At 31.9% G+C, this 26971-nt stretch overlaps 1 protein-coding gene and 1 pseudogene across 1 annotated transcript; both read right to left on the reverse strand.

The window, feature by feature from the left end:
* Positions 1-1465: 1465 nt before the first annotated feature.
* On the reverse strand, positions 1466-5691 carry LOC133702730 (katanin p80 WD40 repeat-containing subunit B1 homolog KTN80.3-like; annotated as a pseudogene).
* A 12790-nt stretch (positions 5692-18481) lies between these two features.
* LOC133703133 (protease Do-like 5, chloroplastic) lies at positions 18482-22152 on the reverse strand. The gene is made up of 8 exons (XM_062127569.1): positions 21859-22152; positions 21469-21618; positions 21059-21121; positions 20813-20902; positions 20325-20447; positions 19900-19987; positions 19489-19563; positions 18482-18737 (listed from the first exon to the last, which is right to left on the reverse strand). The coding sequence occupies exons 1-8, from the start codon at positions 22111-22113 to the stop codon at positions 18631-18633; spliced, it is 951 nt and encodes a 316-aa protein (XP_061983553.1). The 5' UTR covers positions 22114-22152; the 3' UTR covers positions 18482-18630.
* Positions 22153-26971: the final 4819 nt, after the last annotated feature.

Consider the following 26971-nt stretch of genomic DNA (forward strand, 5'->3'; position numbering starts at 1 on the left):
CTCAATAATTCATAACATTATTAATTTCATATACACTGTTGCTACCTAATTTTTTACCTAATTTTTGAAGTATTTTTAAGAAAAACAAAACAAAAATAGCAAAAAACAATAAATACAAAAAAAATATTTTTGACATCTTTGTGTCACTGCAGCATCTTTTTCTACATATTTAGTTGTTAACAAACTTTTTAAGTCAATGTTGAAGTTGCTTTTTTTAAAAAAAATAAAATAATATGAAGAATCAAAATTTACAAAGGGACTAAATGTGAAAACAAAAAGTTGAGGGACAAATTGTTTTTGGGGTTGCTTGGTCACCAAGCAATTTACCAATAAATAGTTGCCACACACACACAAAGAAGAGTGGGAGCCATAAAATAGAACCCACACCCATACTAAAAAATCATAATCCATTTTCAAAAATGAAAGAGAAGTCGTCAGCCACAAGAAAAAAAACAAAAACATCATTACCAACTTATCTGTTCATACGCCACTATCCTCCCCAATAGCTTCACCCTTCCCTATTCACGCCGATGGTCCTTCCCTCATTAACACTTATCTCCCTTTTCCTTTTAGCCGTGGTTATTGCCAAAACCAGTAACTCACACTTAAGCCATCCTCAACCTAACACCTCGTCTTTAACCTTAGACCAAACCTGCCTACAATTACACTCTACCAAAACAAGCCTTTGATACCAACAACCAACACATTATTTTACTCACCATTAACCAGATCCCCCTCATCACTGTCATCTAGAACTGCATTTCACATCCTAAAATAACAAACATAAATTCCTTCCATCGCACACCACACCATACCACACTAGCTTCTTCCACTTGACAGACCCAATCCACTTGATAACTCCATGAACCAGTAGCACAACATCACCATCCTCATAACCATAACCCACCATACACATAAAGTTTTTATCGAAACCATCTTTTTCAACCGAAATTGATTGTCGTACCCAGCCATAGACAAAGCTTCCCCGCTCTTCTGATTCACCCAAAATTAGCACACCATCAACAGCCTCCCTCCCTCTCCAACAACTCTTTATTTGTCCAAAACCAGCTCTTACCGTGGTAGCTGACACGATCAAAAGATTGATGTTTTATCCTAAGTGCAGGAGTGTTGAAGTAATAAATAACCCGGTAAAACCGGGATCAAACCACAGGGAGGTGAACTATATAAAATTATAAACAACAAATGAAAAGGAGTTGAAGAGAACTTTTGATATGTGATATTGATGTAAGGTCGAACAAGGATAAAACAATTATCAAGGTTAGAGGATTCACTAATGGTATCTCAAATAAGTATAATATAAACTCTTTAAACATATCTTAGCCTTACACTTGTTCATCTTAATTACCTTTTAATCTAACTATAATTACTTTCTTTATAACACAAGTTAATTGACTAAAATCTAGGTTAAATAGCTGTGTCACAATAAAGTTACAGCATATTAACCTTAACAATCCCTAATATTTCGTTCAGCAGTTGATATTCCGTGAATTCCCTTTAACTACAGGAGTAATATTCCTATCCATAAACTGATCAGTTCTGTAGCCTTGCAACCTGTTGTCCAAGACTGGATAGAGGTAGTAGGCTGGTCCATGTCCTCTTTGCAATTTGAAAATTTCCGGAAATCAGTTGTCTTCGACTGCAAAGAAAATGGCATTGTCCTAGCAGCAATACCAATGGCTTTTCTGGAGACAGCTACTTGCTCCGACATGGAGTTAGTTCTGGGGACAATTACAGGTATGACATCTGCCTTGTTCAAGACTGGAACATTAGCAGCTGAAAGGACCTTCGTAGAACTCCTCTTTGAGGCTGCTGCGCCGGGAACTGTTATAGGACCGGTCATAGTAGTCTTCAACCCAGTACTTAAGTTCACTCTTTGAGGAGCACCCCTTCATGTGGAAGGCAAAATCTTTGATTCTTTAAAGGACTCTTTCCCAGGATCTGAATTTTGAGAAACTGACAACCTTCAAAGAGATTTTGTTTCCTTTACTAAAACGTTAGAATATTGTGAAACATATAACCTTCCCATGCTAGTCTTTGCGTTGTTCTCAAGCAGGACTGATTGGTTCCCAATTGCACCAGATTTAGATTCTGAATGACTGTTGAATCAGTTAACATTTCCAATTGCATACGATTTAATACGCGAGATACCTACTACCCACACTCCTACACAGCTCTGATTGTATGAGCATCCAAGAAGGTTTCCTTCGTGAAAATTGAGATCTGACAACCTGGATCATCCCACATCCACAGCATCATGGCATCTTATTGGTTCCCATGAGAATTCAAACTTTCATGCAATCCACATAGTAGAGTCCTGCCATCAGGATTAAAGGTCAAAGAACACTCCAGTTGTCTCCAGCCCCGCAGAACCTATTAGCTCAAAGGTTTCAAGGTCCCAAATTTTTACACTCCTGTCAGCAGAACCTGCTGCAATAAGAAACTCAAGGGGATGAAAATCTATGCACTCAATCTGGCCCTCATGGTACTTGAATAGATTTACAGCAAGCAAACCCCACAGCTTTACTGTATTGTCCTCTCCACCAGATACAACCCAACGACCATCTGGGGTAAATCTGATTTCATTCACTCCTCGAGTGTGGCCCTTGTAAGTGTGAATGATTGGGTTACCGAAGGATATACATGCAGCAAAAATAATACAACAAAATTATTTGGGAGTTTCTCGGATCTCGTTAAACAGATCTAGAGTTGTATGGAGATTTATTACCTGAAAATCTGATATTATTTAGTTTTGAATAATTCTTTAAAGGTTGGGTTGTTATAAACCACAAGTCGTCCAATTATTTAGCCTCCAATGATAATTCACATGAACCACTGATGAGAAATCTTCTAAATCTCAGTTTAGAAAAGAGGGAATGTTATGTCTAAAGTGTTAACTCTTTATTCTATGACTTACGTAGTTTTTCTGTCTAATAGATAACTACTCTCTAAAATAAGAGACATAGCTTACTATTTATAAGAAAATCTGAAACATCTTATAAATTGGTAAAATGTTAATTTGCTTTTTAAATAATATTCATATATTAATTTAGGACAATTTTAGAAATTAACTCAATCAAATCCTTACTTGATTTTTTTAGGTCTAGAAATATAATCTCTATATTAATTATATTATGGTCCTTAATTTTTAAAATATATTTTAATCAAGTTATACTTAATTGAATCATCTCAGTTTAATTTCTAACTAATGGTTATTGATGTGTGTGACCCATTAGGTTCCTAATAAGTTGACCCAAATATAAATGATATTTATAATTAAATAAATTAAATAATTTAATTTATTATCAATTCAACAATTGATTAATTTATATTTGAAGATCAGATGCATCATCTAGTAATGTGTCATAATCCCCTAAATATTAGAAAAGTCATTAGTGGTTTGACTTAACCTTTCAATAACTAGTTTCTTAATATAACTAATATCTTTTTATCAATAATGTTCTGATTTAACATTAAAGCATGAAGTATGTTTATCATGTTAAATCATGTTTATTCTCTACAAAATAATTATTGATCATTTGAATAAGATTTGAAATACTTTGCAAATCTCATTCTATCATGGCCAAGGATTTCTCAGTCAATACTATTTGAGAACATATGGAATAATTTTCCTAATTCACATTGGGTGATGAATCCTCTCTTGATCACTCGAATACCTTCATATAGTTCATGTTATATCCAATGTTTGCCCTTATGTTACCTCGATTAAGATAACATGTAATAGGATCAAAGCTTAACATTTTCTATATAAGATAACTTACTGATCTCAAGCCTAAGGATCACTTACACAACTGTCACGTGAGCCTTTTCATAGACATAGGTGATCTCTCCATATGGAATTCTCATGCAAATCAGTTTAGTGTACATATCTTATAACAAACACATACGTATTAGTTCTAGGTATCTCTTATACCTCAATTTATGAGAACAACTTCTTTCTTTTTTAAAGGAAAGAACATAATATGGATCAGTCTCTACGGCTTTAATAAATATCCAGTATTTAAGAGAGCATTGACTATGAACATTTTAAGAACAATGTTTTGATGCAATATGAACCTCATAATTATAAGAACTTTATAATTTCCTTTGCAAAGAATTTTTATCTCATAGACTTTATTTTTACTCTAGATTCATTAATCTAATATTATATAAATATTGAAGACAAATTAAACCTTTATTAATAATAAATATGTATTTACATGAATATAATAATGTCACGTGTAAGTAACCAATTGGCTAAAAGAAATATTAAATTAACATGAATATAGCCCTTCCTTCTGATATCCTATATCTTAAGATTTGAGTTCAGGGAACCACATACGAAGAACTCTCCAAAAAGGTGAAAGCCAACAAAAATGCAATTGGATCTATAGGCAATGAGTGTTTGAACAATGTTTTCCACCTTTAAACCCCAAAGCTTAATTGTGTCACTCACAACTACAAGGGACTTCTTAAGAATCAAAGTTTACTGAATCAATCCCACTTGTATGTTCGAACAAACTCAGTATAGAATTGGGCTTAACAATAGCCTAAAGATTGACTTTATGATCTTGATGTGAACATCTTAATCATGTGGTCAAGCAACCTCCAACGAAGTAGATAATAATTTGGAAAGTCAAAAATTAGGTTTGATAAATCTTTACCCAGAGGTAACCATGTACCTAAAAACTAAAAGTATTGAAACAAAAAACTTGAACCTAGAGAAAACCTTGTATCTAAGAACCCTAAGTATGTGAATGACGCCATGAAGCCAATTAATCTCCGATAAGTTGGTGTATGATCTTTGTCCTTGCAAATAAAAGTTGTTTTGCCACAAGCAAACAAAAGAAAAACTCACTTTTATTCTTCAACTTGTTTTTGAAATTTGCAGCTAAAAAAACATAATAATGTCTCCTCTATCTAACCCTAATAGACCTATATTAGATTGCAAGCTAATAGGCCTAAACTACTAATCAATTAACATAAGTTCAATAATGAAATAAACCCCTAAATAATGTTTAATAGGCCATAACAAACCTAAATTAAAACTACTTATTCAAAAATAAATAAATAAATAAATAAAATAGGATAATAAAAACAAAACCTCCATGCCAAAATTTCTCCATGTAGCCTGAATCTCCAATTTTCACACGTTCTTACATTTTTTGATTTATGACTTCAAACATGTCGTTCTCTCTCATCTGGATGAATTACTAGGTTACCATATATGGTTGGAGATCTTAAGATGTCTATTTTCTAGAACAACTTGAATCGTAGAAAAATTCCACTTATAACTCTAGATATATCCCAAATAGTATACAAAGGTCTAGTTTGGCAGATTTGACAAGATTTGTCTAGTAACTTCATTTATCTAAAATAATTTGTTCCCAAACTTCATTTTACCGGAAAAATTACCAAAAATATGTTTTCATGTGTCTAGTATCTCATAATAAAATTTCAAGGCGTTTCGATGTACGAATTAAGAGATATGTCTAATCTCGCAAAACTTGTCACCAGAAATTTTAAGAAAAAATTTAGACCTGACTTGATTCGTACCAGATATTTTCCTCTGGTAACAATAACCCTGGATGATTTCCAGCCAATCTTAAGGCAATTAGCACTCGAAGAATGTGCCACAAATCCCTGCAGCTTGGAGGCGTGTTTAGTAGTCATGGCATTAAAACTATAAAGAGAAAAATAAAAACCCTAATAATTGAGCAAATGCACAACAACTCTTCTTTCTCCTTACATGTTCAATAGCATAATGTCTAGTTTCATCATTTTTTTAAACAATGCATATGGGAGTAGTGGAAAATAGAGACGAAGGTTCCTACTGAGAAGGTTCAGGGTGGTGAAGAGAGAGGATTTCAGTGAGGGTCTTATGTGGGTTGTAGAATGTGGAGGCTGTGGTTTTTTTTCCTTTTTGTTGCAAATTTTTGGTTTAAATGGAGAAGAAAGTTGCAGTTATGGGTTGTGATTAAGCTAGAATTTTGGGTTTTGATTTTGATTGCTTGAATTTGAGGGCTTAATTTATTGGGATTTAGACGACTGAGAATCAATTAAGGTTTGATTGTTGGATTTTTTAGATTGTATGCATGTAATTTTAGGATTGAATTAGCTGTGTTTTTTGCTGGAGAAGAATATAAATAATCAAAATAACATTTTTTAAAAAACAAAACCTAAAATTTAATTAAGTTCAAAGAATTTTTTGCCTTTTCATTGCGATCCCTGAATTTTTAGATTTTCAATTTTCATTCCATTAGGGTTTTAATCTTGGATTTTCTTTTCAACTTCACCCTTAATTAAATTAATTAAACTCTCTAATTTGGCCACCTTTCTCAATTTAATCCTTAGTTTCCAAAATTATTAATATTTAATTTAATTTTTATGATACTTAACAATGTTAAATATTGTATATCCTTTTGATAGCCATGTAATTTAATGTATAGACTAGTTTCAGTTTTGTGCTACACTGCAAGTTAGAGCAAATTTAAATATAAAAATAGAATCTAGGTTGTAAGGAATTATTTAACATTATTATTAAATCTTGTGCAATGAGTCAATCTTGAAACCACCCCACTCGATTCCTTGTCTAGCTCGGGTTTAAAATCAAACTATTTAGAAGTTGCTTTGAGATGACTCAATCAAATTAACGGGTCCAAAAGCAGCCCGAAAAGCATAGTTCATCTTTAAAAAATCAAGATAATATGCTTTATTGAATTATTGAATATTGAGTATTGAGATGGTGACATATTAGATCAACTAAAGCTTCACAAATTAACACATTAAACCCTTGACCCGGATTATGGAATCACTGGCTTTGATAACTTTGGTTAGGCCAATATGAACCGGTTGACTATTATAACTAACACTGAACTATTACTATTAAAAAAATATAGTATGAGTTTCCAATGTTGTTCATGTTGTATTGATGTTTGGATTCCTGAGGTAACAATAGTGGCTACAGGTTTGGGATAGCATCAAAGAACAGTATCTAGAACTCAGACATCATGTAGATGTTTTGCATTCCTCCATTTAAGTTGTTCAAAGCTCTAGTTTTGAAATAATCAAAATTATTTAATTGCTTATTTATGCATAAATATTAAGCCCGATGTGATTATCAAACAATTAAAAAGAAAAAATAAATATTGAGCAGTACCTGAGTGGTACTAGACACTTTAGTTTATCTAACAATCAGGAATTTAAATATTGACTAGTACCTAAGTGGTACTAAAGGTGTTGGTTTATATAATGATCAAGAATTTAAATAATGACTAGTACTTGAGTGGTACTAAAGGCGTTAGTTTATCTGACGATCGAGAATTTAAACATTGACTAGTACCTGAGTGGTACTAGTGGCGTCAATTTATCTAATGATCAAGAATTTAAATATTGACTAGTAGCTTAGTGATTGAAGAAGCATTAATTTATCTAATGACTGGGAATTCAAATATTGACTAGTACTTGAGTGGTACTAGAGATGTTAGTTTATCTAATGACTGAGAATTTAAATATTGACTAGTACTTGAGTGGTACTAGAGGCGTCAATTTATCTAACTATCAGAAATTTAAACGATAATTTTACCTTAAAGAAATTAGAGTTATCAGAGTGACAAATGACCTATATGATGTAATTAGGATAATTGATTTGAATGATATAAAAGAATTAATGATACTATCAGTTAAGATAGTTGTTAGATAACGATATTTGTAATTTGATAATGATTCTTCGAACTGGACATATGAATTGTTCAATTGTATTTCTCATATTGTATTTATTTTGACTACAGGATCCATAAAAGTTCAAGCTAAATAGTAGACATCTTTCATTAATGTTAAATTTAAGAATATTATACACTTATTATGTAATGTAATTGTTGCAATGTCGCGGTTGTACAAATTAATTACCCTAACTTAAAACGCAACACACAAGATAGTATAGAGCAAGCAAGGGATTGATTCAATGAGGAAGGTTCAAGTCAGATTTTTATGCTATATGATATGGAATTGGGGGGTTGTGAAGTTATCTAGGCTAAAGCAAAAAACAAAAAACAAAAAACTATCAAGCAAAATTAAATAAAATCAGAAAATAATCAAGAGAATAAACCTTGGTCACAAGTAAACATCCACCTATAGAAATCAGAATTGGTTATGGAAACAAAACATCAATTTATATTTTGAATATTTATATCTTATTAACATTGGTTAGTTAACGGATCCGCCGTATAACTAACCCTAACCATCAAACAACCACAGTGTTCGCACTAGTAATTTAATTTAATGGAAGTCTTAAAAACTAGATAAATTTATTAATCAAGAAAACATAATTATCTGCAGTCTGTGTTTGATTTGATTAAATGTTCTCCCTAAGATTAATAACGTAGATCTGCCATAATTATTAAACTCAATTGCTTCACAAGTTCATATACCACAACTCCGGTTTTGATATCAAACTTATCAATAGATTGTCTACAATAATAACTTAGAGTCAACTCTAGCAATTAAAATAAACAATCATAAGAAAAATAAACATAGGAGAACAAACATATTCATCATATAAACTGAAAAGAAAAGGTAAAATAGATCTCATGGTTCTTGAAATCTGAAGGTTTCTGTGTCCATGCAACCAAGAAAAAGAGTTTAGCCTTACATGTTTGTTGAACAACTAATTAAAAAGAAGGAGGAATGCATGATTTCGGGTTTCTTAGTTGAAAGGATCATTTTTCTCTTCTTAGCTGGCTCCCTCCCTTCTCTTCTCTCATTCTTTTTATATCCTAGGAAACCCTAGTCTCTATTTTACAAAATAGTCCTCCGTTAAGTAGACAGTTTATATTTAAATACTTCAATAATATTTCCTAAAAAAGAGAAATAGCCCTGCATGAAATCTTCAAGCTTGGACTTAAAGTAGCTAAATTGCTGAAATAAAAACTTCGATGTCAGTTTAGATGCCTCTGAACGTAATTTGGACTCGTTTCTTCACCAAAACTATTTGCTGGTAAAATTCAGTTGTCATCTTTGAAAAATCATATCTCCCTCATATGACATTGTTTTTTGTTGAAATTTAGAGAGTTGATATGTATCTGAGTCTAAAATCCAAAACCATTGAGTTTGCATCAATTGGATTTCTATAGGTCAAGATATTCAAGTTGGAATGGCCAAAGGTCAATACTAGCAGATTGCAAGATTTGACTTTGAAGGCTGTGATTTCCATGCTCTTTCTTATTTTATTTTCTTGCCTTATATGTCCAAAAAGATATGGATGTTAGTTTTTTAATGCCACTGGAATCACTTCATTTCGACCTCTAGAACTCATGCTTTGCACAAAACATCTACTAAAGGTCAAATCTGTTAATTACCTCCAATTTACTCATTTTTACATCTTCCATCCGCCTTCAAAACATAAAACAAAGAATATCAAGGCATTTTATATATAAAACATAGGCAAAACACTAGTTAAATGTCGGTGAAACTATTGAATAATATGGTTGCATCAGTAATTCCAGTATTGTCTTTTGAGATATAATTAAATATATTATTAAACATGGATGTATTAACTTAAATTCTCTAGATCATTATAGTATTTTGCATAATCTTACTCTTTTATGTCTTAGCTAGAAATGTATGGAATTTAATTCATGAATCTTGTACAATTTGCTTATGTTAAGTTTAAAAGATGATTATGTAGAAATCATTATGTTGAATGTAACGAGGGAAAACTGAAAAAATGGATGATCTCAGATGTTGGATCTTGTGTAAAATTAGAATTTGTACCAGTGAATAATAATGTTGACATTTGGGAATATTAAAATATAAGGGAAATTCTACTGAGATTTTAGTGTGTGTGTGTGTGTGTGTGTGTGTGTGTACAAAAACAATTTCCGTGGTTTCACGTTATCTATGATTTGAAATATGTTAATTTATGTCCTAAATATGAGGTCATTATAGTTGGTATCAAAACCCTGGCTTTAGTTTAGTAGACTTGGAATGAAGAATGACTTGTGTTAAAATGTAATAGGATGATACGTACTAGACATGGAGCCAATACTGACCCATCTCTAGCACAGAGAAAGAATAAAAAATGTTGTGTAGTTGAGAGGCAGATGGAAGATCCCTTAGCTTATACCACATTGTATATGCCGATAATATCTGTGTAGTTAGGACAAGAAAAGTAAGTGGAACTCAGGGATGTCTCAGCCTCATTACAGGCTAGAATTTCATAGCCAGTGACATTAGAGGGAGAGAGACAAAAAGTGAGACATCCACCTGAAACACCTATGTGGACCCTCATACCTCATGTTGATTTTGCTTTCATATATTAGACAGTGAGAACAATGGTTGCCAGCATGTCTAGTGCAACAACTCCAGCAGCCTTAGTGGCCCTAAGAGTCCCAACATTCAAAGATAGTATGGTTGGATTAGTTTGTTTAGTGAAAAATATGAGAGAGATGGGCTATGAGCCCTTCTTAGAAGAACATGATGCAGTGATTTCATGGAGATGGATACAGAAATTAAAAAACACTCTAAATTAGATAAGAGTGGCAGAAGAGCTACGAGTGGATTATGCCACTCAACTACTTTCAAATAAGGCACAAACTTGGTGAGAGATTGTACAGATGATGAGAACCATCGAAGAAATATCTTGGGATGACTTTAAGATGGAGTTTGAGAATAAATTTTACTCTTGATATCATCGTAGGCTAAAGAACATGAGTTTTTGGCTGTAAAGCAAGAAAATATGACGGTGATTGAGTTAAAGAGGAGATTTCATGATCTCTCAATGTTTGCCTCACATTACATTCCCATTGAACAACATGTGATTGAGAGGCTTCGAGATAGATTCAAGTAGGATTTAAAATAGGAGCTAATTGCATTGTAGTTCAAGACAGCAAATGAGTTGGTAAAGATAGCTTTGACCTTAGAGGCATGTAGTAGTGAGGGCCAACAAGCCAATATAAAGTTGGTAAGAGAAAGGATGTTAACTTTTCTGGTAAACCACCTCTTCTAAATAGTGGTAAGATAAGACAATTTAACCAGTTTAAGAAGAAAGGATGAAATTCTGGTCTAGAAAGGGTGACAGTTGGTCAAGAATGGATGAAATTCCAAAGTACAGATGGAGGATCAACTAGGGGACAATCGAACTTGAGGGCCAGTTCAGCCAGAGGGACTACATAATAAAAAACCATCACTTATCCTCATTGTTCCCGATACAAGAAGAGGCATCTTGAAGACTATTCAACATCACTAGGTCAATATTATGTTTATAGGCAGAAGGGACATGGATGGAGAGATTGTTTGTACTTATGTTGGAGATATCATTATTGTGTAAAAAAAGACATTTAAAGAGGGAATGCCCTAGAAGGATTATCAATTATGTTCAAGGATAGAGACAATTAATATAGAATCAGCAGTAGTTTGTCACAGTAGACATACCTACCAGACCGACATAATTAAGGGCCAACCATAATAGGGGACGTTTGAGAGCTAAAAGAGAAAGAACACGGGGAGAAGTGTTCCATATGACCCAGAAGAAGGTCAGAGTTGCTCCTGATATGGTGGCAAGTATGCTACGATTGAATTCCTCATCTGTATATACTTTGATTGATCCTAAAGCAACGCATTCATTTATAGCTAGGAAAATTATGGGAGAACTTGGGGTAAACCTAGTAAAACAAAAAAGGGATTTATAATTAGTACCTTTTTAGGAGAAACTTTAGACATTAACCATGTCTACAGAGGGTTAGGGGTTAGTATTGGTGTATATAAAATGAAAGTAAATTTAATACCTTTAGAATTACATGACTTTGATATGATTCTAAGAATGGATTGGTCGCTCGAATGGATTATTTTGCAAAAATAGTAACTCTCCAATAACCAAATAGTAGAAAAATGGTGTTTAAAGGAAAAAGGAATGCCATGTCGAATTGCATGATTTCGTCCATGACCGCTTAAAAGTTGATGAGGAAAAGGTGTATGGCATACTTTGCCCATGTGATAGATACAAAAAAGGATGAAACTAAATTGTCTCGGCTCTCTATAGTAAGGGAGTTCTCTAACGTATATTCAAATGGGTTACTAGGATTACCTCTATAAAGGGAAGTAAAGGTTTTTATTGATATACTATTGGGGACCTCTCCTATAGCCCAGCCACCCTATAGAATGGCATATGCAGAGCTAGTTGGGTTGAAGATCCAACTTGAAGAACTATTAAATAAAAGGTTTGTACACCCAAGCAATTTGTTGTGAGAAGCCCTCGTACTACTTGTAAGAAATTAGGATGGCACACTTAGACTCCACATTGATTATCTACAATTGAATAGAGTGACGGTAAAGAATAAATATCCACTTCTAAGGATAGATGACTTATTTGATTTATTTGATTAGTTGAAGGGAGTTAGAGTATTTTTAAAGATAGACTTAAGGTCGAGGTATTACCAGTTGAAAATCAAGGAGTGAGATGTATTGAAGACTATTTTTAGGACTCATTATGGATATTATGAGTTCTTGATAATGCCATTTGGATTAAGAAATTCTTCAGTAATGTTTATGGATTTGATGAATAGGGTTTTCTGGCCTTACTTAGATAAATATGTTGTAGTGTTTATAGATGATATCCTGATTCATTCTAGCACGTACTTAGAGTACGAACAATATTTGAGGTGTGTATTGCAAACATTAAAGGATGATCTACTATATGCTAAGCTGAGTAAGTGCGGATTTGGTTAAAGAAAGTTATCTTTTTTAGGCATGTCACATCAGGAAAAAGGATATTTATGAATCCAAAAAAAGTGGAGGCTATTTTGAAGTGGGAAAGACCTACTAATATAACAAAAAAAATCATAGTTTCCATGGTTTAGCTAGATATTATAAAAGGTTTATAAAAGGGTTTTCCACGATAGCGACCCCTCAGACTTGATTAACTAGGAAGGAAGTTAAATGGGAATGGTCTAAGGACTATGAAAAGAGCTTTTAGGAACTAAAAAGGAGGCTTATCATTGTCCCAGTCTTAACCCTCCCTTCAAGATCCGAAGGGTTTGTAGTCTATAATGATGCATCAAGGAAAGGATTGGGGGTGTTTTAACGCAACATGAAAAGGTGATTGCCTATGCATCTAGACAATTGAAACCACACAAAGTTAATTACCCAATTCATGATCTAGAGTTGGCTGTCATAGTATTTGCCTTGTGAGTTTAGAGACATTATTTGTATGAGTATTAGGTTTAGATTTTTATAAATCATAAGATTTTGAGGTACTTGATATCAAAAAAAAAATTAAATGTGCGATAGAGGAGATGGGTGGAACTAATTAAGGATTATTATTGTGTAATAGACTATCACTTGGGAAAAATGAATATCATTGTTGATGCTCTTAATCGCAAAAATAAAGCAATGGTAGATGAACTAGTGGAATGTGATAAGAGAGAACTGATAGAATTGAATAGTATAAATGCCCAATTATAAGTGGGACATGAGGGATCCTTGTAGGCCTAATTAACAATATAGTCTATACTTCAGGATAAAGTGAGAGGGCCATCAAAAAGATGTTGAAGTGAATAAAATCAAGACCAAAGTGGAATCAGGGATTAAGACTCCTTTCTGGATCTTAACAGATGGAATGGTGGTAATGGATAGGCGAATGTATTTTACCAAACAAAAATGCTCTTAAAATTAAAGTGTTAAAAGAAGCTCATGAATATAAATTTGTTGTACATCCAGGAAATACTAAGATGTATAGGGACTTAAAAGAATTTTATTGGTCATCGAATATAAAAAAAGAAGTGGTTGAGTATATGGCCAAGTGTGTTGTATGTCAACAAGTGAAGGTAGAATATTAAAAATCGACAGGGCTTTTACAGCCACTTTTGATAACTGAATGGAAGTGGGAAGATATCACAATAGATTTTGTATCAGGTCTACCTAGAGAAAAAAGAGAGGGGCAATAATGCTATTTGGGCCATTATTGATCAGATGACTAAATCTGCATATTTCTTACCTATGAAGATGATAAACTTAGTCTATAAATTGGCAAAGATGTATGTGAATGAAGTGGTAAGGTTACATGGGTACTAGTGTCGATTGTTTTGGATAGAGACCCTAGGTTTGCTTCTTATTTATGGATAAGCATTCAACCTGCTTTAGGAACTAGTATGAACTTGAGTGTGACTTTTCACCCTCAAACTGATGGACAATCTGAAAAGAACGATTTAGACTTTGAAATATTTGTTAAGAGCATGTATATTGGAGTTTGGAAGAAATTGGAAAGACCACCTACCTCTTGTAGAGTTTACTTATAATAACAGCTATTAGACTACAATAAGAATGGCCCCTTATAAAGCTTTGTATGGTAGAAGGTGTTGAATGCCTGTGTGCTGGGAGAAACTTGGGAATAGAAAATTAATTGGGCTAGAGCTAGTGCAAGTTACCATGGATAAGGTAAGGATCATAAAAAATAAAATGTTAAAATAGACAAAAGAGTTATATAGACAATTGAAGGATGCCTCTCAAATTCAATGTTGGAGATAAAGTATTTTTGAAGGTTGCCCCTTGAAAACACATGTTATGGTTTGGCATAAAAATGATGTTTGCACTTATGTATATTAGAACCTTTAAAGCTATGAAGAGGGTTGGTCTTATAGGTACAAGTTGGCCTTACCCCCATAATTGGCCAAGATTGATAATGTGTTTCATGTTTTGTTGTAACGAAAGGTTGAAGTAGAACCGTTTTGAGCACTACCACAAGTTCTTCTAGAAATAGAAAATGATTTGACCTTATAAGTAAAACTAGTAAAGGTGTTGGATAAGAGTGAAAACGAGCATAGGAATAAAAAGATTCCTATGATAAAGGTTGTGGAGAAGCTCTCAAATCAAAAGGAAGACCTAGAAAAGAGAATAACAAATGAAGAGGAAGTACCTCAAGCTATTGATGCATATAAGAGATGAAATTTCAAGGACGAAATTCTTAAAGGTGGGGAGAATGTAAAACCCCAGTTAGAAATATTATTGTGTTAGGGAAATGCTAGAAAATTAACCCAAAAATATAATGGAATAAAATAAATAAATAAATAAATATATTAAATTATCTAAAATGAAGTTTTATGGATAAAAACTTTGAGGAAAATAAGTAAAAATTACGTTGAGACAAGATACCCGAGTAACAAAAACTTCTTGAGTTATAACATAATGGAAATGTTATAAATAACAATTAATTGGTGCATATAAATAGCTTTCTTGGCTTTTCTTGAAAGCCAAGAGCTATGGTTATTAAAGGAAGAATGGAGAGAAAAATTTCATGATTTCTTTGATTTTCTTACACTAAAACACATAAGAGAGGAAGATTAAAGTGTTTGGAGAAGTTTTTTAAATGATCAAACCAAAGGATTTCAAGTTTTGGGAAGGGTTATAAGCTTAGAAATAGAGGTGCTGGAAGTTAAAAAAAGAAAGAGAAAAAGAAGTGAGGAAAGCTTGATTTCTCATCAATTTCTTTGTGATTTCTTATGGTTAAGAGGTAAGGATCACTTTCACCATGATTAATTTTAATTTTTTATATGTTTTAAAGCTTAGGAAGAAATGTGTATATTATGCAAAGTTGAATTTTATAGGTTGAAATGTTTAAAGTTGTGTTTTTTTTTTTTAAGAATCATGTTTTTGGACAAGAATTAGAAATGGGTAATGAGTGAATTAAGAAACAAATTAAAGAAAACTATTATGTTCCCTTTAAATAGGTATTTCAGCCAAATTAGTGTGAATAATTCTAAAATTTTTGTCCAAGTTGACATGAAATTGGTGTTCAATTATGTTATATGATGAAATAAATTATTGGATTAAGAATTATTTATAAAAAAAAACTAAAACTGAACTGACATCTAATATGCTGCACAAACCAATCGACTATTTAGAATTACTAAATAATCTTATCAACTGATTGATAGGAAAAACAATGAAATTAGCTATCATCTATTTCGATTGATCAAATTGGTTGATTGTTTGTTTGACCGTTAGGGAACCAATGAAATTAAATAGCATCTAGTCAACCGATTGGTTGAACTAATGTGAACTAATTGACTGTTCTAACTGACAATGAACTACTACAATTTCAAAAGGAAAAATTTTGGTATGAGTTTCCAATGGTGTCCATGTTGTATAGATGTTTGGATTCTTATGGAAATAAGAGAGGCTACAGGTTTGGGACAATAGCAGAGGACTGTATCTAGAGATCAGATACTAAGTAAGTGTTTTGCATTTCTCCATTTAAGTTGTTCAGGGATCTAGTTGTTAAATAGTTGAAATTATTTAATTGCTTGTTTATGCATATATATATTAAGTGCGATGTGATTATCGAACAATTGAAAAGAAAAATTAAATATTGACTAGTATCTTAGTGGTACTAAAGGCGTCAGTTTATCTGATGACCAAGAATTTAAATATTGACTAGTATCTTAATGGTACTAAAAAAGTCAATTTATCTGATGACCATGGATTTAAATGATAAATTTACCTTAAGGGAATTAGAGCCATCAAAGTGATAGATGATCCAAATGATATAATTGGGATAATTGATTTGAATAATATAAAAGAATTAATGGTAAAGATACCATTGGATAATTGATGATGTAAAATTTCTTAAATGTTTGTTAATAATATTTGTATTTTGATAATTATTCTTCCAAATAGGCATATAAATTGTTAATTAGTATTTTTTATATTGTAATTATTTTGACTACACAATCCTCAAAAGTTCGAGCTGAACAGTAAACTTCTTTTATTATTGCTCATAATGGTTAAATTTAGAAATAGAATACATTTATTATGTAATGTAATTCCATTATTGTCTTTTGAGATATAATTAAATATATTATTAAATATGTATGTATTAACTTAAATTCTTTGGATTGTTGTAGTATTTTGCATAATCTTGCTTTTTTATGTTTTAAATAGAAATGTAAAATGATTGTATAGAAATCATGATATGGAATGTAATAAGGAAAAGCTAAAAGAATAGACGTTGTCTATTTTGATCTTATTGGATATTGAAATGATCCTAGATGCATGTTGGATCTTGTTGTACAATTAGAATTTGTATAGGTGAATAATAATGTTGATATTTGAAAACATTAAAATTTAAGGGAAATTCTACTGAAATTTTAGTTCAGATATATACACAAAAAAAAACTCCCTAGTTTCATGTTATCTATTATTTTGAATATGTTAATTTGTATCCTAAATATGAGGCTTTACAGTACATGTTATCCGACGAGTACCTATATATTAGTTATAGGTATCTTTCATACTTCAGCTTGTGAGATTAACATGTATTAATCTCAACAACTTTAATTAATATCAAGTCTTAATAGAACATTGACCAGGAACATTTAAGAACAATGATTTGATGCAATATGAATTTCATAATTATAACAACTTTATAAAAAAAATTTGTAAAGCATTTTTGTTTCAAGAACTTTATCTTTAGTATTGATTCATTAATCAAATATTAGATTTATTAATAAGATATTTGATAAATACTAAAAATAAATAAAGTTTTTATAAAAAATAAATATGTTTACATGAACAAAAACAATGTCATTTATAACATAACTTATTGGCGGTTATATATATTAATCAATTTCTGTATTGTAAACCAACTCTCCCTCCTGAAGTTTCAATAAATCTTTCTACCTTCTTGTTATTTTAACAATGCAAAAGAACAGCTTGTGAATTTGAATTTTGCTGGGTTCTTTGTTTGTTTGTGATTGTTCTCGATTGTTTTATGTGGACTCTATTTATGATGTTCAAAATAGATTGAATTGAATTTGTTGGCTGAGGCCTTGAGAGCAGGTAATTAAACATGAATCAAAAGCCCGGGAGGGTCATGAATCCAGCATCTGCTTGAAGTAATTCTTGTCCATCATAGAAGAAGAAGAGGATAGAGCTGTGAAACCCACCCCTTTTCATCCCCATTATAATTAACACCGATGAACTGCATTTGATTTACCTAATCGAACTTGAATGGTGGAGGAGAAATATGGGAAAGGGAAAGAGTGGATTATATTCTTGGAACCAAAATTATGGATGTGAGCTGCCTTATGCTTGTTTGTCTTGTCCCAAGGAAAAGAAGGAAATGGAAGTCAGATTTCGAAGTTTTATAGCTATTGAACAATTTATAAATCTGCAATCCAACAATTGTTCCCTGTACAAGCACCTGCTCTTCTTACAACAAGGGGTTCCTACTGATTTGAGACGGAAAATGCACTCATAGCAAATTGAAGATTGCTTGATTTTATGAGCATACAGGTTTTTTATACCAAAACCATGAGTAATTCTAACACTAAATGAATCTGCTGTCGTCCAGCAGCCAGGATGTCTCATGTCGAGTTATAAAATCTGTAATTCCACAATCTAGTTCCCCACTTCACAAGGCAAGACTGAAATGGTGGATGCCAAGTGCAGAAAATCCATCAACAATACAACGAGGAAAAAGATAGTTTTATATACCATATGAAAAAAAACCCAAAAAATACACATGACCACATGCTTGGAATTGCCTGCATAGCGATGACCTTGCTTAAGTCGCAGTATTTACACTCCCAAGTCTTTCTCAAGTACAAAAGATAAACAAGATCAAAACCTATCTTTATAAGGAGTTCCATAAACAATAAGAATTGGTACATATTGCACAACCGTGTCGATTGGTATTGCAAAATTCACCCCAGAGGATGCCCCTGTCCCTGCAATAAATGTGAAACCTGGATTATAATTATGCACTTTGAACTGAAAGAATTCAGTTCTCCTATTATACAATCCATGATGGTACTGCCATTCTTTCTTTCTTTTTACTGCCATATCAGTTTGCTATACAGTTGAGGACAATGTTCTTATTGTTTCAACATGCAGTTTAGATGTTCCACTCAGCTGTTATTGTTTCAACATGCAATCGAGAAAAGCATCATCCTAACAGACTACCTCAATGGCTAGAAAAAAAATTACTTTCAGCAATAATAACAATAATAATACAACTACGCACATCATCATTTGGAGATAAAGAGCCCGCTCCCCAGTTTATAACAAGTAATTCTTACAGGAATTAAGGACACTCTTAAAAGGGAGTTCTTCCCCCTGTTTTCTTAATCTTCCAAGAACTTCTCACTTGAGAAATAGCATTAGCAGATTTGAGAAACAAACAAGCTCAAAACAACTATCATTGAGTCTACAAATGCCTTACTACATACAAAATGTTAGCATGGTTTTCTTTCTTTATTTTACTTGGGTTGAGATATAAGATTTTGCTGAAACTACTAAAGAACCCTACAACTTTGGATGTCACAAAAGACAACCTTGACAACCTTTTTAAATCAGTTTGTCCAAGTCCACGCTGATCCATTTACATATTTAAGATATATGAAAAGTAATATTTATTATTAAAGTGTTGCTCAAAAGGTTGAATGAAGAGAAACAAAAGAACTGAAAAGCATATTTTACCTTTCCGGGTGAAGGTTGCTGTGTTGACTCCAATGACATGTCCATATGAATCAATCAATGGTCCACCTGAATTCCCTGTATATGTTGAATAGATTAGAAGTGGAAGATTTGGCCAATAGTTTCAATAAAAGTACGTAAACAGAAAAATAGATTGAAAAAACCTCACATATTTCCAGTGTGAAGTCAATACCACAACACTATTTAATGAAGTTAAGATCCAGCAAGTTTAAGTAGAAGTGAATGAAAGCTAAGTCTCACAGTGGCTACTCAAGAGAAGCCAAATTGCCCCCTTAAATTAGTTGCCTGCTCTCATTTTACTAATTAGTAATGAAAAAAATATTTAAATAAATGAGCTAGAAACTTAAAACCAGGATAATTTCAAAATGTTTAATTTAAAGAAATTTAAGATACCTGCATTAATATCTGCATCTGTTTGAATAGCTCCACGAATGGCCTTTCCATTTGGTGAAGGGATTTCTCTACCCAAGCCGCTGACCACCTGCATCATTGAAACTCAATATCATATTATCATGCTTTTGATTATTTATTTGGTTAATTTCCAGTGACAAATATCTTGTCATATGTGTTCCAAATGACATGCTACACTTAGTAATCTAAATAATAATTCCAGAGAAGGCATCAGGCTATAGATAAGTAAGCACAAAAGGAAAAGTGAACCATTGCTCTTCTTGAATGCCCTAAATAGAAAAGTTGATCTGCAATGAAAAGGGCCTGGATGTTTCTATTTGATGTTTGCTTACAGTCATGGAACTTACAAGTAGGTACTGACCATTGTCCTAAAAATATCTATATAACAGACATGTTAATGGAGTTACCCCTGTTGTTAGTGTGTTTTCATATCCGTAAGGATTCCCAATGGCAAAACAACTTTGACCCACATGTAATTCCCTAGAAGTACCAAGAGTAGCTGGCTTCAGTTCGTATCCTTCAACATCGACCTGCAGGTGACAGTAGAATAAGAAGATTTACTTAGAAATAATAATAAATAAAAAAACAAAATATACTCTTTTTTTTTATGAAGACCAAAAAGAAGGGTTATGCAAAGAGCATTCTCAAAAAACAGAATCAGAGCATGATAGGGCAATTGCATGTGGTATTCAGAATTTTCTGAATGACACGAAATATGTTATATATTCATAGTGACATCAAGTGGGCCCTAGATCATAAGGTAGCTTATGCAACTTTCCCTGACATTGCTTGCTCGATTGCAACTTTTCTAATGATTTCATCATGGTAACAAAATGTACTCTGCATATATCAAGAACAGGTTTAAAATATACTGCACATAAGTTCGATCCGATACCTTAAGGACAGCCAGATCATAAGATGGATCAAAACCAATAATCTTGCCTTCCCTGTACAAGCTATTGCCTCCAGCATCAACTAGAAATACCTGTAGGATAAGAGACCAGGAGCCATTTAATTCAGATGGTGGACACTGCACTTGACCTCTCAGGAAAAGTATTTCAGCTGAATTATTAAAAAAATCAAGGGAAAGAAAAGGTAAGCTACAATTACAGAAATGCATATTACTAAAAACGAAGAAGACCTTACAACACTGTAATCCGCTTTTATCTGTTGCCAATTTAGCTACAACATGGTAATTTGTTACCTGTAACAGATGAGAACAACATTTTCAAGCATATCTGATTAATACCTGTGATCTAAAAGAAATAACTTCATCAAGCCAAGAAGAATGTTCAAAGGATTGGATAAGGTTTGAATCAAAGTGTGATTTTCAGCACAATCCAAGCATGTGTAAGATTAAATATTTCAGACGATGAAAAAAGATGGATAGACACCGTAAAACATACTGATAATTAAGTTTCTAATTTGTATTGATCGGCAAAGCAGTTTCTTTTAATCATTTCATTTACATGTAAACCAAGAAGAGATCACATTTTGCCAGAGACAAGTTTTAGAGTTAGTAACATAAAAAGAGAATAACTGCATACATACAATGTGACCAAACTTATCCCAGATGAAGCCCGAACCTGTTCCTTCGACTTTGGCATTTTCATCCTCCGTAAGCATAAACCGATCTTCAGGCCTGTTAGGAACTTTAGCTAACTCGATGTCCTTGATAAAAACAACTGATGGTGAGGATTCCTACAAAATAAATTTTACAAAATGTCACTAGCATGAACATAAACAAATAATGACTCCAACAATGAAGGAAAAATTCAAGTCATGCGATGCAAATATTTCTCATACAACTCCGTGACCACATTGTTGATAGTCAGTCAGCCAAGAACTTAAGAAGGTCACTAATTAGCACATCTAAAACAAAAATAATCTCCTACTCAATGATTCTAGTCCAAAGCTAAATGGGTGGGGCGGGAGAGGAACCTGGAAGAGGTGAGCGACTCTATCCTCTTGTTGCTGAAGTTCATCTTGTTGTTGGGCAAAGGCAGAGTGAAGCAAAGGAGGGTTTGAATTGGGATTGTGCAAGTTGAGTAGGGAAGCCAGTACTACAGCGCTGGAACCAAAGGCTATGGTTCTTCGTCTTCCAAGAACTAGGCTCTTATTATCTGAAGAAGAAACGATCATCTTTTGGAGTGGAGAGAGAGCGGAGGGAGCATGAATTGAACCCAACACCACCATGTTAAGTGACCTTTGTTGTCCACCTGATGGCCCTGGTTTTTATAAAAGGATAAAGAGAATTGGGATTTTTTTTTCTTATTTTAAAGGGTATTTTAGAAAGCAAGTTGCTCGCTGTCGCGAGCTTATAAAACAAATATATTTAATAATATTATAATTATAAATCAACGCTAAATAAATAATAAAAACTAAAGGTATAATAAAACAAATATTTCATAATGGAAAAAAAATTGTGTTGATGATCAAAAACTTAAAGACTGAATAAAATAATTTGTAGCAATCTACAGTATTTTGTGAGGAAAGATACAGTATTTTCGCCACATGATTTAGCTTTTCTGTTAATAAAAAGCAAAAAAAATATAAAGCTAAATTCTCTACCAACTTAATATTAAAAAAAACTAACAAAAATAATTTTGGAAGGAAAAAAACCCATAAGAAAAAACGTTGTAGCAATTGACAATATTTTATGAGGAAAACTACAGTGTTTTTCCTAATAAAATAAAATAAAAAACCATTTAGAGAAATATTATAGCAATCCACAGTGTTTTGTGAGAAAAACTACAACGTTTTCCTCATATGATTTAACTTTATTATAATTATAATTCTTAACCAACTCAATATTTTTAAAAAAAATCAACAAAGATAATTTTGGAAAAAATCATAAAACAATCATATGGAAAAACACTGCAACAATTCACAGTGTTTTAAAAAAACAAAATACAAAGCTAAATTCTTAATTAGCTCAATATTAAAAAAAAAATTCAACAGAGATAATTTTAGAAAAAAAGTAACAAAAAAACACCAAAAAAAATCATGTTGGAAACACTATAGCAATTCACAGTGTTTCCCCACATGATTTAGCCTTATTTGTAATGACTTATAATTGTAATTCTCAAATAACTCAATATTAAAAAAATAAAATTGACGAAAATAATTTGAAAAAAATTATAAGAAAAAAAAACCATATGGAAAGACACTGTAGTTATCCACAATGTTTTGTGAGGAAAACTACAATGCTTTCCCCACATGATTAAGTTTTATTACAAAGTTAAATTCTAACCAACTCAATGTGAAGAAAAAAAATTGACGAAGATAATTTTGGAAAAAAATATTACAAAAAAATACAAAAGAAATTGGAAAAAAAACATGTGAGGAAAAACTGTATCAATCCATAGTGTTTTGTGAGGAAAAACTTGTATTTACTTGTAATTGCAATTTTTAACCAGTTTAATATTTAAAAAATAAAATTGACAAAGACAATTTTAGGGAAAAACATAACAAAACAAAAAAAAAACTATGTGGAAAAAAACATTATAGCAATCCACAGTAATTTGCAAAGAAAATTACAGTGTTTTCCTCAAATATTGTAACTGTAATTTTTAACCAACTCAATATTAAAAAATAAAATAAAATAAGATAATTTCAGAGAAAATCATTAAAAAAAAACCATGCAGAGAAACACTGTAGCAATCAACAATGTTTTAAAGAAAAAATTACAAAACTAAATTCTTAATCAGCTCAATATTAAAAAAAATCGACAAATATAATTTTGAAAAATAAAAAAATAAAATAGAGAAACTATGTGGAAAAACACCGCAGCAATCCACAGTATTTTAAAAGAAAAAAATTACAAAGAAAAATTTTTAACTAGTTTAATATTAAAAAAATCGACAAATATAATTTTGAAAAATAAAAAAATAAAATAGAAAAATTATGTGGGAAAACACCGCAGTAATGCACAGTATTTTAAAGGAAAAAAATTACAAAGCAAAATTTTTAACCAGCTCAATATTTAAAAAGTAAAATAAATAAAAATAATTTTGAAAGAAAAAATAAATGCAAAAAAAAACAAAGGAAAGTTGGAAAAAAAATGAAAAAAAAAAAAAAGAATGCACTGTGGATTACTGTTGTAATCCACAGTGATTTCGGGTATGAGGGAACAGTGATTCCCCCATACCATTTAGATGTATGTATAATAAAAAGTAATAAAACTTTATTTATTAAAAATCTAAAAATTTGAACTTATTGAAAATTAAAAAGTTGATATAACTTAATTCTTCTTGTCATTAAAATTTGAACATACTGGTAATTTTTAATTTCTTAAACCAAGTGAATACTGTTTTTTTTTCTTTTTGTAGGATTGCTTTATTTTCCTAATTTTCTTTCAAGCTCTATGACCTACATGCATTCTTTTAACGGTGTAACATTGTGAAAAGTTACATTAACAATGTGATATATAATTACTGGAACGTATTTTTGTTTGTTTTATAGTTTATTGCATAGTTTTCAGACCCGGTCCGGTCCAAGGCTCGGGTTCCGGGTTTTGACCTGATCACCGGGTTTTGACCGGGTCGCCCAGGTCAATTTTTTTTAAAAAAAAATCGAAACGACGTCGTTTTAGTAAAAAAAACAAAAGTCAACGGGTTGCAACTGGATTTTTGACTGGGTCTTGCCGGGTCACGCCGGGTTTTTTCTTCCTCTATTTTTTTTCAACCCAGCCCAGTTCCAACCCCAGGTCGGCCGAGTCTCGGGTCGGCCGAGTCAGGCCAGGTCGGGTTTCAAAACTATAGTTTATTAAATTATTATTATTTTTCAAATTTTGTGCTGATAAATGAAATTTAAGCAAGGTAAAAACTACAGACAGTTGCTCTCTTAAAAACATTTTTTAACAATTAACATTATTCTAAAAGACATGGGGAATTTCACTTTGCAAAATTGCATTGTAGATCCTCGTATAAAACACTATGGACTAAACATTGTATCCTTGTATTAAAGAGATTAGAGAAGAAGTCATTGGATTCCAATTGAAGAGGGCTGAAGAGAGAAAAATTATTATTGGCACTGATTCCATTGATGAAAAATAACAAATTTGGTGTCGACAAGTTCCACTCAACAATAGAAGTTTGATTGTGGTTGTTTTGAGTTTTAATATTGCTTGAAAAAATAGATCTAGATCAAAAACAAAAATTATATCCTGATTTGATTTGGTGTTTCGCGTTGTTTTCAGTGTTTTTTTGGTTGATATATAAGGTTTTTTTATATGTTGTAGAGGTGTTTAGTAAGTGTTTTTAAGTTAAATTGGGTTTTTATAGGGAAAACTTTATAGCTTGATTTTCCAACCACCATAGTGGTGGTCAGGTTCTCGGTTGGCAAACAACATAGTGTTTGCCTTCATTTCTTTTTCAAAGAAAAGGGGTGGACTCGTCTGGATCTGCTTTTATAAACTTTTATAAAGGCCCAAATACCTAGGTCTCTCAAGTCAGGCCCGCACACTTGGGCTTGGTCTCTTTCTCCCTTAAATTTTTTATTTTATTTTTCAATTTTTTATTATATATTTAGCAAAAATAAATAAATAAAAATATCAATCTTATTAAACTCAGTGGAGTCTATGACTTGGATTGTAGGTTTGGTAGATTAAGCCACAAAGCTCATGTCAATCTATTATATTGTTGTTTCCATTTTTTTTTAAAAAAAAAAGGTGTCATGTTTAATTTTTTAAAAGCATTTGGTATTTTGAATTGGTCTTTGTGATCTGTTTCGTGTTTGTTTTTGTATGATTAATTTGTTCTGATTTTCATTTTACAATATTATTATAATCTCATGACTTAGGTTGTAACGAAGTGCAAGCATATGATGCTCGTTGTATTTTATTATATGTAAGCATCAACTTTTTATTCGTAATTTTTTTCTCTCAGTGTCAAAAAAGGTGTTAGCATCACCTACACATTTATTCTTTTGTGTTAGAAAAAAAAAAGTATCTAACTTGAGTTGAATAGACTCGTTAATACATGTTTGCATTATTAGCATAAATGGTTCTCAATTTATTTAATTTAATGTATCCATAGTTTTTATTTATTTATTCTTAGGGTTTCTTTAAAAAAACCGCTTTGGAGAAACCTGCTTATAGTCTTTTTTGAAAAACAATTATCTAACTTGTGGCAAAGCACGAGTCAAATAGCTAATATATATTAACAATGTTATGAATTCCAAACCAAATTTGGATATTATTTTAAGTTTTCTAAAGAGATATTAAAGAAAAAGGCTAAAACATATGGGATAATCACTGTATGTATGCCTTTGTTTAATGTGGATTGTAATAGTAAAATGATGATTTTGCACCTTGAAAAAACTCTTATATTGCTGCCTTTTAGGGACAAAATGATAATTTCCTTTGGTTCATTTCTCATTTAAGAATTTTTCAGGCATGTCTTTATCTTTTCATCATGCTTTTGCATAGCAAAATGACTTTGCTACCCTTAAAACAAAAAAAATGTTTAACTCTATTCAAAGGTCTTTTTGGGCATTTCACTTTTTTATATAAAGTAAAATTACATATTTGACCTTGGAGTTAAAAAAAATAAGCCATTAACATAGGGGTATTGGCGTCTTTTCATATCAGTTTTTTTCTAATTGCTAGTTTGGTCAAGGTTGATAATGTAATTTACTATTTAATTATTATTTTTAAAATTGAAAAGGCTATAGCATGTGGGAGGCGCTGCATATTTTGGGCGGCGCGTGCAGTGCCTCCTAGTAGTTGAAAATATGCTTTCGTTGTCTCATTTTGTTCTTCGTCATGTTCTTTTCCTTATTAGGTGACGTGTGTCATCTAAAAGTAGTCGGCTTATTATCGATGGTCTTTTTTTTTCCTTCATTGCTCTTTTCTACCCCAAAAAAACTAAATCCAACCCTCATTGTTATTGGTTTTTCAGAATCCATCCTTTTAGTTTTGATTTTGGTATTTTTCTCTATTGTTAAAGTTTTATTTATTTTCAATTTAATCCTTTAATTCTAATTTGTATATATAATGTTTTTTGATTTGGTCTTTCTACTTTTGATTTCTTTTTTTTTTCCTTGGCTCTTT

This window comes from Populus nigra, chromosome 9, assembly GCF_951802175.1.
Source record: "Populus nigra chromosome 9, ddPopNigr1.1, whole genome shotgun sequence".
NCBI lineage: Eukaryota > Viridiplantae > Streptophyta > Magnoliopsida > Malpighiales > Salicaceae > Populus > Populus nigra.